The sequence below is a fragment of the Dipodomys merriami genome, unplaced genomic scaffold (assembly GCF_024711535.1).
Source record: "Dipodomys merriami isolate MVZ:Mamm:240054 unplaced genomic scaffold, mDipMer1.0.p SCAF_12, whole genome shotgun sequence".
NCBI lineage: Eukaryota > Metazoa > Chordata > Mammalia > Rodentia > Heteromyidae > Dipodomys > Dipodomys merriami.
In genome coordinates, this window is record NW_027202493.1 from 5,436,845 (window position 1) to 5,452,269 (window position 15,425).

At 44.3% G+C, this 15,425-nt stretch overlaps 2 protein-coding genes across 4 annotated transcripts in view; one reads left to right on the top strand and one right to left on the bottom strand.

Moving 5' to 3' along the window:
* Window positions 1-2,291, bottom strand: part of Bag4 (BAG cochaperone 4) — a 31,491-nt gene extending 29,200 nt beyond the window's left edge. For both annotated transcript variants that reach the window (XM_070016174.1, XM_070016173.1), the window contains exon 1: window positions 1,976-2,291. In XM_070016174.1, the coding sequence (XP_069872275.1) occupies window positions 1,976-2,248 (273 nt within the window). In that variant the 5' untranslated portion in view covers window positions 2,249-2,291. The remainder of the gene's footprint in view (window positions 1-1,975) is intronic.
* A 341-nt stretch (window positions 2,292-2,632) lies between these two features.
* Lsm1 (LSM1 homolog, mRNA degradation associated) overlaps window positions 2,633-15,425 on the top strand; it is a 36,370-nt gene continuing 23,577 nt past the window's right edge. For both annotated transcript variants that reach the window (XM_070016175.1, XM_070016176.1), the window contains exons 1-3: window positions 2,633-2,834; window positions 9,564-9,632; window positions 12,648-12,763. In XM_070016175.1, coding sequence (XP_069872276.1) covers window positions 2,789-2,834; window positions 9,564-9,632; window positions 12,648-12,763 — 231 coding nt within the window. In that variant the 5' untranslated portion in view covers window positions 2,633-2,788. The remainder of the gene's footprint in view (window positions 2,835-9,563; window positions 9,633-12,647; window positions 12,764-15,425) is intronic.

Consider the following 15,425-nt stretch of genomic DNA (forward strand, 5'->3'; position numbering starts at 1 on the left):
CAGCTTTTTTCTTTTTGCTTATGTGGTACTGAGGAATCGAACCCAGGGCCCCAGGCATGCAAGGCAAGTGCTCTACCACTGAGCGACCTACCCAGCCCCATCCTGTACTTTTTAGAGCTTCTACATTATCTGAAAGTCCAAACTCTAAAAACAGTTTACAAATAATACACATTACAAATTGTTTTATTTCCAACTAATCCAGAAAGGAGCACTCATCCTATGTAAACACCTATACACCAACCATACCTCGCAGCACTCTACACAACACACACACACAAAAAAACCTTCATTGTTGTAGCCTATCCAATCCCTTCCTAGCTCTATCTCAGAAAACACACTTTCACTTTGATAATACAGCAAAATTCAAGAGAAGTCAGCAGTTGAAATTTCCCCTCCTCTTTCCTTTCAACTCATTTTTAATTTGGGTACTTCCAAGCATTTCATCACTAGACCATGGAATTGAAATCCAACAGCCTATTTATTCTAAATTGAAGTACAGAAAACAGCTCATTCTTTGCAGTTAATGTCTCACTGCAACTTGTTCTCATATAATGTTTAAAATATAATAAGCAGGGGCTGGGAAGTTGGCTCAGTGGTAGAGCGCTTGCCTTGCATGACTGAGGCCATGGGTTTGATTCCTCAGCACCACATAAGCAAAAAGAAAAAAGCCAGAAGTGGCGCTGTGGCTCAAGTGGTAGAGCGCTAGCCTTGAGCTGAAGAGCTGAGGGACAGCACCCATGCCCAGAGTTCAGGCCCCACAACTGGACCCCCAAAAAAATAAATAAATAAAATATAATAAGCATACCATAAAACGTACATCAGGTACACTCAAAGTTCACTCATGTTGTAGCATATATCAGTATTTCACTCCTTTCTATGGCTAAGTAATATTCCATTGCATGTTTGTTATATTCCAAAATAAGTATCATATTTTGTGAACCCACTCATCAGTTGATGAATATGTAGGTCATTTCTACATTTTGACTATTCTCATTAATGGTGCTATGAACATGCATGTTGTAGCTTTCATGTGAACATATGTTTGCAGTTCTATTGGGATATACCCGATCCAGGAATGGACCTGCTGGATCACGGACTAATTCGATGCTTAATGTTTTGAGGAACTGCCCAATTAATTTCCAAAACACAGTATCATTTTATAACCTTACCAGCTGTGTATGAAAAATGTCACTATCACATTTCCAACAAATGACAGTGTCCTACTTCCTGAACGAAGGAGGTAGGGTACCTTCCTATAATAACCTACGACTAAGAAATATGCCATGCACATATGAGAATAAAACAAGCCCAAATATAAAACAAAGTGATTTAACCTCTGACCTTTGTTCTTTATTGGCAAGTAGGGATGCCCGTAACGACATCTACCTCGCGGCCGCGAAGATTAATAAACAATCCACGTAAAGGTGCTGCACCACATTATTTGTGATTCACCCCCTCCCGCCCCCCGCCCGCCGCAAGGCTCTGGGAGCAAAGGGCTAAATGCCCAGATCCCTCCCCCTCAGTCAAGCTCCTTCCCTGAGGGAGGGGCTAAGTGACGACTGGGGCTGCAGTCACCCTAGCCACGCAGGAAAAATTGTTAAAGCTCGCGCGGAGGGCTCTGGCACGCCAACAAGACATTGCTTCCGGGAAAGGGACCACTAGTTTGTTGCTAAGCTTTAAAAAAAAAAAAAGTCAGTGCAAAGGGTAAAAAGTCAGTGCAGGATCTTTTTCCTTTCTCCCCCCCCCCCACCCCGCCCTTTCTCGTAGTAAGAGGCACCCTCGTTGTAGCCAAAGCCGAAATGGTGGGGCACCAAGGGAATACCAGCAAACCTGCCCCAGCCCCCTCCCGCCTCTATCGCCGCCTCTCCGGCCCCCTCCCCAAGGAAAACAAATAGGAAACCCGAGGCGTTACAAACCCTAGACGTATAAACAACCGGCCCTCGGTAGCCTCGGGGACAGACCGTGCCCAGCTCACCTGGTGGCTTCCCCCAGCTCGGCTTGGCTCCGGCCAGGCGCCTCCCGAAGGATAGTAGCCATCGCCACCTCCGCCTTCCCCGGGCCAGGTGGTCTCAGCCGGGCCGCCCCCGCGCACCCGCCAGGAAATGGGAGGCTGAGGAGGCTCGGGGCGAAGAGGTGGATATAAGGGCGGAGGAAGGTGTACCGGCATATCTCCTCCCCCAGGCCCGTAGTAGCGGCCGTAGGAAGGACCGTCACTGGGGCCGTAGCCCGAGCGCCTCAGGGCCGACATGGGCTCTCCTGCCCCGAAGCCCTTCCCGCCCCCCCCACGGCCGACCCATTGCGCAGGCGCCAACTGGAGGGCGGGACTGACGAGCTGCGCAGGGGTAGGACGCCAGCAGTCAATCCCAGGAAGATCCCGCCCCTTCTGTTTGCCAAGGTGGAGCGTTGAGCGACGGCCACGGAAGAAGGAAAGCATGAAGAGTCTCTATACTCCTTAAACGGTAGGACGCATTTTCCCGCAGGCCACCCAATTTAGTCCCTCTTCCCACGTATGGATGGGGGCGGGGGGGAGACACGGTGCCACCGGACCGCACGATTGTCCCGCCTTTTCCGGAGGCCGGGCACGTGTACCGGAAGTGGGTGGGGGCAATAGGAAGTTGCTTCCGGCCAGCCCCGGCGGCTGAAAGCCGGGGCTAACTTGTGGGTCGGGGTCGCGCGGTTTACGTCTTGGTCGCCTGCAGGCGACCACTGCCGTGGGGTGGGGGTGGGGAAGAGCTGTCAGAGGTGCTGGCCCACGCCGCAGTTCGTTACAACTTTACCTCAGTTCAAAATGAACTACATGCCCGGCACCGCCAGCCTCATCGAGGACATAGACAGTGAGTAGCTGGTCTCCGGGATGAGTGGCTTCTCTGCGGGCGGGCGGTAGGTAGGCTCTGACCTCGGTGCCGATGCTCCCCGTCGACCTTCTCCACAGCCTCGGGACCCACCGCTGGCCCGCCCCTGAGCCTGCCCCCCCCCGGGGCTGGGGAGCCACGAGCCGTGGAGTCCTTCCTGGCCTCGAGGGTCGCAGCCGCACCCGAGGCCCGAACGCGAAAATGACCCTGCCCCACTCGGGCCCACCGTCTCCCACCCGCAGTATTGCTAAGTACCAGGTTGTTAGCAGTGGAAGGATGAGAATACTCACAGGAGTCACCAAGCGGGGAGGGAGAAGTAATAATAAGACAACAGCGGTTAGGTTTAATTAGTAAACGTAGGTCTTACGCTGCCGTGGCAGTTTGCAGGTTATTAGGTGTGGGTCGTAAAAACCACTGCCTCACGTGGTGCTGACTTTCCTAGAAAGCTAATTCACCTCAAACATGTTTTTTCTTTGACACAATCTTTTGTTTTTACTAAGAAGACTTCCCATATTCCTACTTACTGTTCTGAAGAGTTCAATCCTGTATAAAAGAGGAACCACTTACTGTCCTTTCTTTTCACTAAGTTCTTATCACCGAATTTGGAGCCATACAGAGATGATTAGCTTTGGCCTGTGCTCAAGGAATACGCGCAAAATTGTGAAGTATTCTGTATTTGTTTTTGTTTTTTTTTGTTTTGTTGATCATGGGGCTTGAAATCCGGACCTCAGCTCTTCACCACTTGAGCCACAGTGCTACTTCCAGTTTTCTGGTGGTTAATTGAAGAAGAGTGTCAAAGACTTTCCTGCCTCGGTCGGGTTGGCAGGCTTTGAACCGCTATCCTGAGATCTGACCCTCCCTGAGTAGCTAGGATAACAAGCGTGAGCCACCTGCACCTAGCTTCCTTTTTTTGTTTTTGGTTGTGGATCCTGATCTCTGGGCCTGGGTGCTGTCCCTCAGCTCTTCAGCTCAAGGCTAGTGCCCTACCACTTGAGCCACAGCTCCACTTGCAGCTTTTTTATTTATTTATTTATTTATTTATTTATTGTCGGTCTTGGGGCTTAAACTCTACCACTTGAGCCATAGCACCACTTCCAGTTTTCTGGTGGTTAATTGGAGATAAGAGTCTCATAGAGCCGGGGGCTGGCGGCTCACGCCTGTAATCCTAGCTACTCAGGAGGCTGAGATCTGAGGATCGAGGTTCAAAGCCAGCCCGGGCAGGAAAGACCGTGAGACTCCTATCTCCAATAAACCACCAGAAAACCGGAAGTGGCGCTGTAGCTCAACTGGTAGAGCGCTCGCCTTGAGCTGAAGAGCTGAGGGACAGCGCCCAGGCCCAGAGTTCAAGCCCCACGACTGACAAAAAAAAAAAAAAAGAGTCTCATAGACATTTCTGCCAAGGCTGACTTTGAACTGCAATCTTCATATCTCAGCCTCCTGAGTAACTAGGATTACAGGCTTGAGCCACTGGCGCCTAGCTGCTGCTTTCTTCTTTCCACTTCCACATCCGTCTTGAATTCAGTTCAGGGCCTGGCACTGTCCCTGAGCTTCTTTTGCTTCAGGATAGCACACTACCACTTGAGCCATAGAGCTACTTCTGGCTTTTTCTGTTTATGTGGTAGTGAGGAATCGAACCTAGGGCTTCACGCATGAGCACTCTACCTACCACTAAGCCACATTCTCAGCCCAGATATCTGACATTTTTTTTAAACCTAAATGACTTGTTTTGTTATTGAAGGCAAATGTAGTGGAAATTGGAGCAAATACATTGGACTTTATCTTCATATATATGTGTGTGTTTATACACACACACACATTCACACACAAATAACAACACATAGAAAACAATATGTAAGCCAGACACCAGTGGCTCATACATGTAATCCTAGCTACTTAGAAGGTTGAGATCTGAGAGACATGGTTTGAAGCCAATTATGGCCAAAAAGTCCAAGAGATGCTATCTCTAATTACCAGCAAAAATGCTGGACTGGTAGAGCACCAGGCATGAGCAAGAAAGCTGAGCAAAAGGACAAGGCCTTGAGTTCAAGCCCTCATACCTACACACACTCAAAAAAAATGTAAAGATGGCTAGGCACTGGTGGCTCATGTCTATAATTTTAGCTACTCAAGAGGCTGAGATCTGAGGATCCAATTCAAAGCCTGCAGGGCAGGAAAGTCTGTGAGACAGTTATCTCCAGTTAACCACCAGAAAACTGGAAGTGGACCTTAGGCTTAAATAGTAAGAGCACTAGTCTTGAGGGAAAAGCTCAAGGGCGAGAGCAGCCCCCAGGTCCTGAATTCAAGTCCCTGACAAAAAAAAAATGTAAAGGTGTAATGAAATAATTGTATTTTGGCAGCTTGAGGATGCCCTATACCCTCACCTCTTTATGTATACATATATATGTATATAATTATTCATAATTACATATAATTCATACATAATATATATATATATATATATATATATATATATATAAATTTTGTTCTTACATCTCTACCCCATACTTTTTCTTTTCTATTCTTTTCTTTTTTTGCCAGTCCTGGGGCTTGAACTCTGGGGCTGGCACTGTCCCTGAGCTTCCTTTTGTGCAAAGCTAGGACTCTACCACTTGAGCCACACCAACACTTCTGAATTTTTTTGAGTAGTTTATTGGAGATAAGAGTCTCAAGGACTTTCCTGACTAGGTGGCTTTGAACCATTATCCTCAGATCTCAGCCTCCTGAGTAGGATTACAGGCTTGAGCCACCAGTGCCCCATTTCCATAATTCTTTTAAATTCCAAGCCCCCTCCATTACTGAAAAGTTTGAAACCATTTGTTATTCATCCTTCATTCCCCCATCCTTACACACTTACACACTTTCCTCCTCTGTCTTTCTGTATTTTCACCCATCTTCTCACTTAAAGAGGAAGTCTTCTTCCCTTTTGTTATCCTTAAGTGGAAACTTTTTACATATAATTTTTTCTGTCATGTTTTCTGTTCCCTTTCTCCGCATCCTTCCCTTCATGTATATTGTCTGTCATCTCAAGTACTTTTTCAATTCTCTCCCCATTGAACTCCCATCCCTTACACATTTTTTTGAGGGGGGAGGGCAGTCCTGCAGCTTGAACTCAGGGCCTGGGCACTGTCCTTGAGCTTCTTTTGCTCAAGGCTAGCACTCTACCACTTGAGCCACAGCTCCAGTTTTGGCTTTTTCTGTTTATGTGGACTGAAGAATCAAACCCAGGACTTAATGCATGCTAGGCAAGCACTCTACCACTAAGCCACAATCCCAGCCCCCCTTATGCATATTATTGAGTCTCACCTCTATTTTCTTTTTTATTTGTGCCACTACTAGAACTTGAACTCATATCTTAGGCACTGCCCCTTTTTTTTGGGGGGGGTCGGTCGTGGGGCTTGAACTCTGAGCCTGAGTACTGTCCCTCAGCTCTGCAGCTCAAGGTGAGAGCTCTACCACTTGAGCTACAGCGCCACTTCCGGTTTTCTGGTGGTTTATTGGAGATAGGAGTCTCACGGTCTCTCCTGCCCGGGCTGGCTTTGAACCAAGATCCTCAGATCTCAGCCTCCTGAGTAGCTAGGATTACAGGCGTGAGCCACCAGCGCCCGGCCCCCTTAGCTTTTTCACTCAAAGTTGGCACTCACCACTAGAGCTTTATTCTCATTCCATTTTGATTCCACTCCTGACCATCTATTGCAGACTGCCTTTTAGTACCCTGCAATCTAAATTTTACTGTCACCACACTACTAAAGGTGCTTTCTTAAATCATAATGCTAAGACATTCTGATGACTTCTCTGCAGCAAATGTGTTATTATTTCACTTGGGCTCTTAATTCTGTTCTCTTGGTTGTTCTAACATTGGTTCTTGCTGTTTACCTTCTTGTTTCTTGCTGTTCTCTCAGTTAGGTGGTCTGAGGCAAACAGTTGTCCTGCTTCATTCTCTAACTCTCTAGGAGACCTACTAGATGAACTTTAAATTTTTCTTGCTTTTATCTAGATCAGTCTTTGTGTTTTCCTTTTTTTGGGGGGGTTCAGTCGTGGGGCCTGAACTCTGGGCCTGGGCACTGTCCCTCAGCTCTTCAGCTCAAGGCTAGCACTCTACCACTTGAGCCACAGCGCCACTTCCGGCTTTTTTCTTTTTGCTTATGTGGTGCTGAGGAATCGAACCCGGGGCCTCAGGCATGCAAGGCAAGCACTCTACCACTGAGCCAACTTCCCAGCCCAGTCTTTGTGTTTTCTTATTTCTTTTATAATTTAGAAATTAAATCCAAATTGAGCCTGCCCCTCCCCCCAGTACTTTTCTGAATTTAACTCCTTTCCCTCCCCTCCCCTTTCCTTTTAGCCAGACATTTGAATATGGACAATTTTTTTTCCTCCTACCTAATTTGCAGATTTTCCTCACGTGTCCCATTACCTATCATTATTACCTCAAATACCACCTCCACACATATAATGTGCCCCTGAAGGCTCATAAAATTTGATTTGTTTGCTTATAGTGCTTAATTACAGCTCATAGAAGACTATAAATTCCTTCAGTGCAGAATCACTGTCCCTCAATTATACATTGAGAAAGTAGTTGATGCATAGCTGAAATTTTGCTGGCTTTTCTGATACCTGGCTTATTGTCATCCTTCAGTGTCTTCAGTTACCTCTTTAGAGAGATTTTTCTTTGCCAACCACTGTTCTCTACTTCTCCGTTCATGTCATTATCCTATTCTTACCTATCTGTTATTCTATTATACTTACCACAGATAAGTATAATAGAAAGCTACCATACATGGCTTTCTTATTTTCCTCCAACAGTGAATATAAATTCATAGGGTTAGTGATCTTCAGGCACCATAACAGTATATAGCTCTCAATAAATATTGAATTTTACTCCAGGTTATTATCAAGTCCCCTTAAATGAGGCAGTTTTCATTTTTGTATTGGTACAATGGATTGAACCCAGAACCTTTGGGTTGCTAAATTTAGGCTGTGTCTGTTATACCTCTAGCTGCTGGATGCATTATTTTCATTTAAAACTTCCCTTAGCATTCACTATGGAACAGAGACCAGGCAGGGAGAGACATACATGGCAAATCCTTCAGCAGCCCATGCACCCTACCCTTCTTACCCGTATTTTACAAGACTTGAATTCAGATCTGTGTGGAACGGTATTATCACTGAGCTGTACTTCCTCATGGAATGAGAAGGTGCCAGGTCTAAGTGGCAGAGACAGGCAGATTTGGAGGACATGGGTGGAAAACTTGCATGGGGCAAGGCATATTAAAATGTGAGTGATCGCCGGGCGCTGGTGGCTCACGCCTGTAATCCTAGCTACTCAGGAGGCTGAGATCTGAGGATCGCGGTTCAAAGCCAGCCCGGGCAGGAGAGACCGTGAGACTCCTATCTCCAATAAACCACCAGAAAACCGGAAGTGGCGCTGTAGCTCAAGTGGTAGAGCGCTTGCCTTGAGCTGCAGAGCTGAGGGACAGCGCCCAGGCCCAGAGTTCAAGCCCCACGACCGACAAAAAAAAAAAAAAAAAAAAAAAAAAAAAAAAAGTGAGTGATCCATAGGTGAAGCTGTGGTTCAAGTGGCAGAGTGTCAGTATTGATCAAAAAAGCTAAGGGAAAGCCGGGCGCTGGTGGCTCACGCCTGTAATCCTAGCTACTCAGGAGGCTGAGATCTGAGGATCGAGGTTCAAAGCCAGCCCGGGCAGGAGAGACCGTGAGACTCCTATCTCCAATAAACCACCAGAAAACCGGAAGTGGCGCTGTGGCTCAAGTGGTAGAGTGCTCGCCTTGAGCTGAAGAGCTGAGGGACAACGCCCAGGCCCAGAGTTCAAGCCCCACGACCGACAAAAAAAAAAAAAAAAAAAAGCTAAGGGATACTGCCTATGTGCCCCAGTTCTGGCACATACACACACACACAAATGTGGGTGATCAGACAGAACTGGGACTGTGGGGGCACAAAATACAGTCATCAAAGGCTTTCCTAAGGTCCCTTGGAAGGAGAATGGAGACCTGTGAAAGTGAGAACTAGCAACCCAAACTGAAGGACCAGAACTGCAGCCCTGCTAATTCACACAATGAAAATAGAGGGCCCCGGGAGTCAGGGATGCCCTGACAAGTGATATGTAAAGATTTGTAAGTATATGTCTCATTAGAAAAAAAAAAAGTTGAGGGAAAATATTTCCAGAATTAATAAAAATCATCTAGTCTAAATATCTCAATATACAGATGTATGTGACAGGGAGAGAGTTAAAGGGTTAGGCATCAGGCTCTGGTACCAGTCATGGCAACACTACTCTGATTCTTTTTTTGTCAGTCGTGGGGCCTAAACTCTGGGCCTGGGCGCTGTCCCTCAGCTCTTCAACTCAAGGCTAGTGCTCTACTACTTGAGCCATAGCACCACTTGCAGCTTTTTCTACTTATGTGGTGCTAAGGAATTGAACCCAGGACCTCATGCATGCAAGGCAAGCACTCTGCCACTGAGCTACCTTCCCAGCCCCACTACTCTGATTCTTTTGACCTCTAAACTTCTCATCTAAATCCCAGGCTTCCCTGTTCCCCTCTCCTCCCCTCCCCCCACCCCCCAACCCCATCTCTATCCTAATGCAATGGAAGAGGAAGTGATATAGCTTAAATTGTCACTAATGATTTTCACTAGTAGTCTGTAAACTCACTGAAGATGACTGCTTTCATTTCAAATATCTTTTTTCTTCTCCCTAGAAAAACACTTGGTCCTGCTTCGAGATGGAAGGACACTTATAGGATTTTTAAGAAGCATTGATCAGTTTGGTATGTAAGAACTATGGAAATTTTAATTGTTTGGATAGTAAGAGCTACCAATTGCATTTTTTGTTATTTCATTTTTTTGCAGGGTGGGGTGGGATGGGGGTCAGTCATGAGGCTTGAACTCAGGGCCTGGTGCTATTCCTGAGTTCTTTTGCTCAAGGCTAACACTCTACCACTTTGAGCCACAGCTCTAACTCAGGTTTTCTGGTGGTTAATTGGAGATGAGAGTCTGACGGACTCTCCTACCCAGGCCAGCTTTGAACCAGGATCCTCAGATCTCAGCTTCCTGAGTAGCTAGGATTATAGGTATGAACCACCAACTCCTGGCTTCATTTTGAAATTTATTTATATGCATTTCTTACATGTCTAGCATAATGGATCTGTTTTGAATGAGTAAGTCATTATTAAATTGTGATTAGATGATTCAAAAGCTTGTATATTTTATAAATTCCTGTTTCTAAAACTGGCTTACACTACAGCATTTGGATTCTTTAGTTTCCCATTAGAGGGAGCCAAATGCTAGAAAGAAACTCAGTCAGGAAGTGAAGCTATGGTTCAAGTTGTAGAACACTAGTGTGAGCAAAAGGAAGCTCAGGGATGGTACCTAGGCCCTGAGTTCAAGCCCCAGGACTGGCATAAACTCAGTCTGCTGAAAAGGCTGCTCATTTATGCATTGGCTTGGATGAGGTTACTCTTCAAAGCACTACCTATACTGAAGGTAATTCCTCTCTTCCAATAAAAACTAAGAAGATAATACTTCCTGAAACTTTTTAGGGAACATTAAAGTCAAGTTTTGCAGAGGACTATATCAGACTTACAAGTCTCAATCTTTGTTTTTAGTCTTCATCTTTTTTTTTAATTTCGTTTGTGGGGCTTGATCTCTGGGCCTGTGTGCTGTCCCTCAGCTCTTCAGCTCAAGACTAGTGTTCTACCACTTGAGCTACAGCTCCACTTCCAGTTTTCGGAGTGGTTTATTAGAGATAAAAGTTCACAGACTTTCCTGCCTGGGCTGGCTTTGAACCTCAAGTCCTCAGATCTCAGCTGCCTAAGTAGCTAAGATTACAGGCATGAGCCACTGGTGCTTGGCTAGTCTTCATTTTTCTAAAGTAAGAGATATTCTCCTTCTTTTACAAGTAACTGCTAAATTCACATCAGCATTTGTTGAACTTCTACTTGATCATAAGGAAAATAAAATGGAAACTTAAGACTTACAGAAGATAGAAGTTGCACGTGTTGGCTTAAGCTTATAATCCTAAATACTCAGGAGGCTGAGATGAGGAGGATTGTGGTTTGAGACCAATCCACAAGACCACTTGTCAGACAATAGCTGGGTGTAGTGGTATGTGCCAGTTATCCCAAGGCAAATTGGAGGCTGAGATTGGAAGGTTTGCAGTTCCAAGCCAACTGCAGGCAAACAAAATTGTAAAACTCCATCTTGGTGAAAGAAGGTGGGCATGGTGATATATACCTATTGTCTCAAATATGGCAGGAAGCATAAAATAACATCATGGTCCATTCTCAGGCCCTAGGGTAAACAAATTAGATCCTCTCTCAAAACAAGCAGTGTAGAAAATGGCTATAGGCATGGCTCAGTGATAGAGCACTTGCCTAGAAAGTTCAAGACCCTGAATTCAAACCCCAGTATGTCCAAACAAAAGACTAGTTATAGCTAGGCACTGGTGCTATAATCCTAACTATTCAGGAGGCTGAGATCTGAGAAGTGCAGTGTGAATCCAGCACACACACACACACACACACACGCACACGCACGCACGCACGCACGCACACGCACGCACACGCACGCACATCAAGGGCTGGGTACTGTGGCTCAAGCCTATAATCCTAGCTTCTCAAGAAGCTGAGATCTGAATGAAGATCACAGTCAAGCCAGCCCAGGAGAAAAGTCCCTATGAGACTCTTTTTTTTTTTTGGGTCCGGTTGTGAGGCCTGAACTCTGGGCCTGGGCGCTGTCCCTCAGCTCTTCAGCTCAAGGCTAGCACCCTACCGCTTGAGCTACAGTGCCACTTCTGGCTTTTTTCTTTTTGCTTATGTGGTGCTGAGGAATCGAACCCAGGGCCTCATGCATGCAAGGCAAGCACCCTACCACTGAGCCACTTTCCCAGCCCCCAAGAAAATTATTCTTAATAGACTATTATGATATTACAAATTTTCAGTCAAAATCACCAGAGTACTTTGAGGGATGACTAGTGAATATTGAACCTATTCTCAGGTTATTGGATTATCTAACAAATAGGTTCTTTCTACATCACAATCCATGAATAATTGCACTGGGTTAAATAAAGCCTACTACTGAAAGAATTTAACCTTTAATAAATCATCATGTATACATATCCACACAATAAAAGAAAACTGTTTTTTCCCAAAAACCAAAGTTTTAACCTCAGTGATTATTCAGGTTCAAGTTTCCAAGTTCCTATTCATTTATATTTTCTTACAGCTATGTGTATAGTAGCAACTAACTAATAAAGGAATTTGCTTTCACCATCATCATGATTTAATACATTATTACCTCATATACTCTGAATGTTTGTTTCCTAAGTAGTAGGTATATCCTATACAGTAAAATTGAAGTTTTAGTTTTTCCCATAATTAGAACCAAATTCTTTTCACTATATTTGATGTCAGTATAACATGTGGAGGAGATGGGGACAAACAAGTCGTTTAAGGATTCAGGTGGACCTGTTGCAACAATGAGAAGTACAAAATGTCATGTCAAAACCAGCTTTACAGTGTCGGTGTGGGGGGGGGGAGGGGGGTATAATTGGGTGGGGGGGGAGGCTGGGAAGGGAGGTGAAGGGTAAACAAAGGAGGAGGCTGCAATGCTTGGTAAGAAATGTATGCATTATCCTGCCCATGTAATTGTAGCCCCTCTGTACAGTATGTTCTCAAATAAAATTAAATTAAATTAAAAAAAAAAAAAAGAACCAAATTCTTGAGCTATGGACTTAAGTTGGTAAATGAACTAAATACCTGTTTTTCTTCTCTATATATTTACAGCTAACTTAGTGCTTCATCAGACTGTGGAGCGTATTCATGTGGGCAAAAAATACGGTGATATTCCTCGAGGGATTTTTGTGGTCAGAGGAGAAAATGTGGTCCTACTAGGAGAAATAGTAAGTAAAAACTGTTAAACTTCTAATGTTCTTGATGTTTGTGCTAGTTAGGTTTCTTGTCTTCTCAAGAGAGAGAAAAATTTAGCTGGGTGATGATGGTTCATACCTGTAATCCTAGTTACTTAGGAGGCTGAGATCAAAGGATCTCACTTTAAAGCCAGCTTGTACAGATCAGTCCAGGAGACTTACCTCTACTGACTCATATCTCCAATTAACCAGCAAAAAACTGGAAGTATAGGTATGGCTCAAGTCTTGAGTAAAAAAGCTAAGCTAGAGTGTGAGACAGAATTCAGTCACCAGTACCAGTGCAAAAGAAAGAACGGAAAAGAAAAATATTTTCCACTTTTTACCAGCTTTTGCCAGGTACCCACTGACTAGGGAAAAAAGCTATAGTTCCAGAGGGAAGCTACAGAGCTTAATTTTGACAATTTGATCTTATTAGTAAAATATCGTTGGTTTTATTAGATATAAAAGATAATATTCTACACAAGTATGTTCATTTAAGTGGCATTTGAATTATCTGTATAGCAAAAAGTTGAAAATCTTGATTTATGTTGATCTATAAAAGTATGATTTAGGGCTAGTATAGCTCAGTAGAGCATTTGCATCATGTCAGTAATTCCCTGGCTTTGACCCTTACACTACAAGTGAAAAGTATGATTTACATATATTGAAATGTTTTGGAGGCATTTAATCTATTATGAGCAGTTTATCATATCATAAAGACAATTTGCAGTATTTGAGGGAAACATTGCATATACATTTTATTGCTCATATTTTTTGTATAAAGAATGACTAATTCTTTAGCTGGTGGCTCAGGCCTATAATCCTAACTATTCATGAAACTGAAATCTGAGGATCTTGGTTTGAAGCCAGCCCAGGCAGGAAACTCTGTGAGATTGTTATTTCCAAGCCACCAAAAAGCCAGAAGTAGAGCTGTGGCTCAAGTGGTTGAGAACTAGCCTTGAGCAAAAAAGCTCAGGGGACAATGCACAGACCCTGAGTTCAAGCCCTAGGATCAGCACCAAAAAAGAATACTGTAGGGGGGGTGGGAAGGTGGCTCAGTGGTAGAGCGCTTGCCTTGCATGTATGAGGCCCTGGGTTCGATTCCTCAGCACCACATAAGCAAAAAGAAAAAAGCCGGAAGTGACGCTGTGGCTCAAGTGGTATAGCACTAGCCTTGAGCTGAAGAGCTGAGGGACAGCGCCCAGGCCCAGAGTTCAGGCCCCACTACCAGACCCAAAAAAAAAAAAAAAAAAAAAAATACTGTAGGAAAAGCCCTTCTGTTATGTATCCTAGAATGGAGCTCACCTTTACTTGGATTATTGGCTCACAATAATAGTGTGGACCAACCTATCTGTGTCTCTGTGTAGAAAGATCATCTGGCAAGTGAAAAATCTGATCTTCTGATATGCTGTTGCTATGAGTCTGTGCATTGTATATGCTTATTCATACAAACTATTAGCAATATATTCATCTGGTGGAAGTACTCTGATACTGGGGAGGTTTTTGGTGCCAGTCCTGGGTGCTCTCCCTTAGTTTTTGTGTGCAACGCTAGCACTCTACCACTTGAGCCACAGCTTCACTTCTAGCTTTTTGGTGGATAATTGGAGATAGTCTCACAGAGTTTTCTGCCTAGTGGCTTCAAACTGCAACCCTTAAATCTTAGCCTCTTGAGTAGCTAGCATTAAAGGCCTGAGCCACCAGTGCCTGGCTCAGATACTGTTTGTTTGTTTTTTCTTTTTAAAAAAACTATCTTGTTTAAACCTTTGATCAAATCCTGATGCTTTTCATTATTAGGTTTGCCAAGAAATTGAAACCTCCTGTGAAAGAAGTTGAAATTAAGAGTTGAGGGGCTAAGGGTGTAGATTTTCTGCCAGGCATGTAGGAGACTCCTGGGTTTGATCTACCACTGAAAGCAGAGAGAGAGTAAGAGAAAGGCCAGGCCCTAGTTCATATCTGTAATGCTAGCTACTCAGAAGGCTGCAATCTGAGAATCAGTTTGAAGCCAGCTAAGGCAGGCATATCTTTGAGAGTCTTACCTCTAGTTAACCAGCAAAAAACTGGAACTGGAGGTATGGCTCAAGTGGTAGAATGCCAGTCTTAAGCAGAATAAGCTAAGTGAAAGTACAAGGCCCCAAGTTAAAGCCCTAATACCAGCACAAAGAGAGACAGAGACTGGAGTGGTGGGGGGATTTAGAGGCAATAACCAGGACTGATTTTTACAAAAAAAAAAAAAAAAAAACTTTGGCATTTACTTTTTTATTTTGTTTTTAAACTTTCCAATAAAGTTTCTCAATACCTAGCCACATCTTAATTCAGTTTATACCAGTATTTTTGTCAGATAATTCTCTTAAGGTCAGATTGGTTTCAGAGACCTCATGTTGGAGAGTTAACTACAAATAACATCAAGACTATCAGTACTTCCCAGATGCTACAGTGTAATGTGTAAAATCTCTTCTTAAAATATTTTGTAGTTTGGCCAGATACCGGTGGCTCACGCGTGTAAGCCCAGCTACTCAGGAGGCTGAGATTTTTAGGATCTTGGTTCAAAGCCAGCCCAGACGGGAATGTCTGTGAGACTCTAATCTCCAATAAACCACCAGAAAACTGGAAATAGTGCTGTGGTTCCAGTGGTAGAACGCTAGCCTTGAGCTGAAGA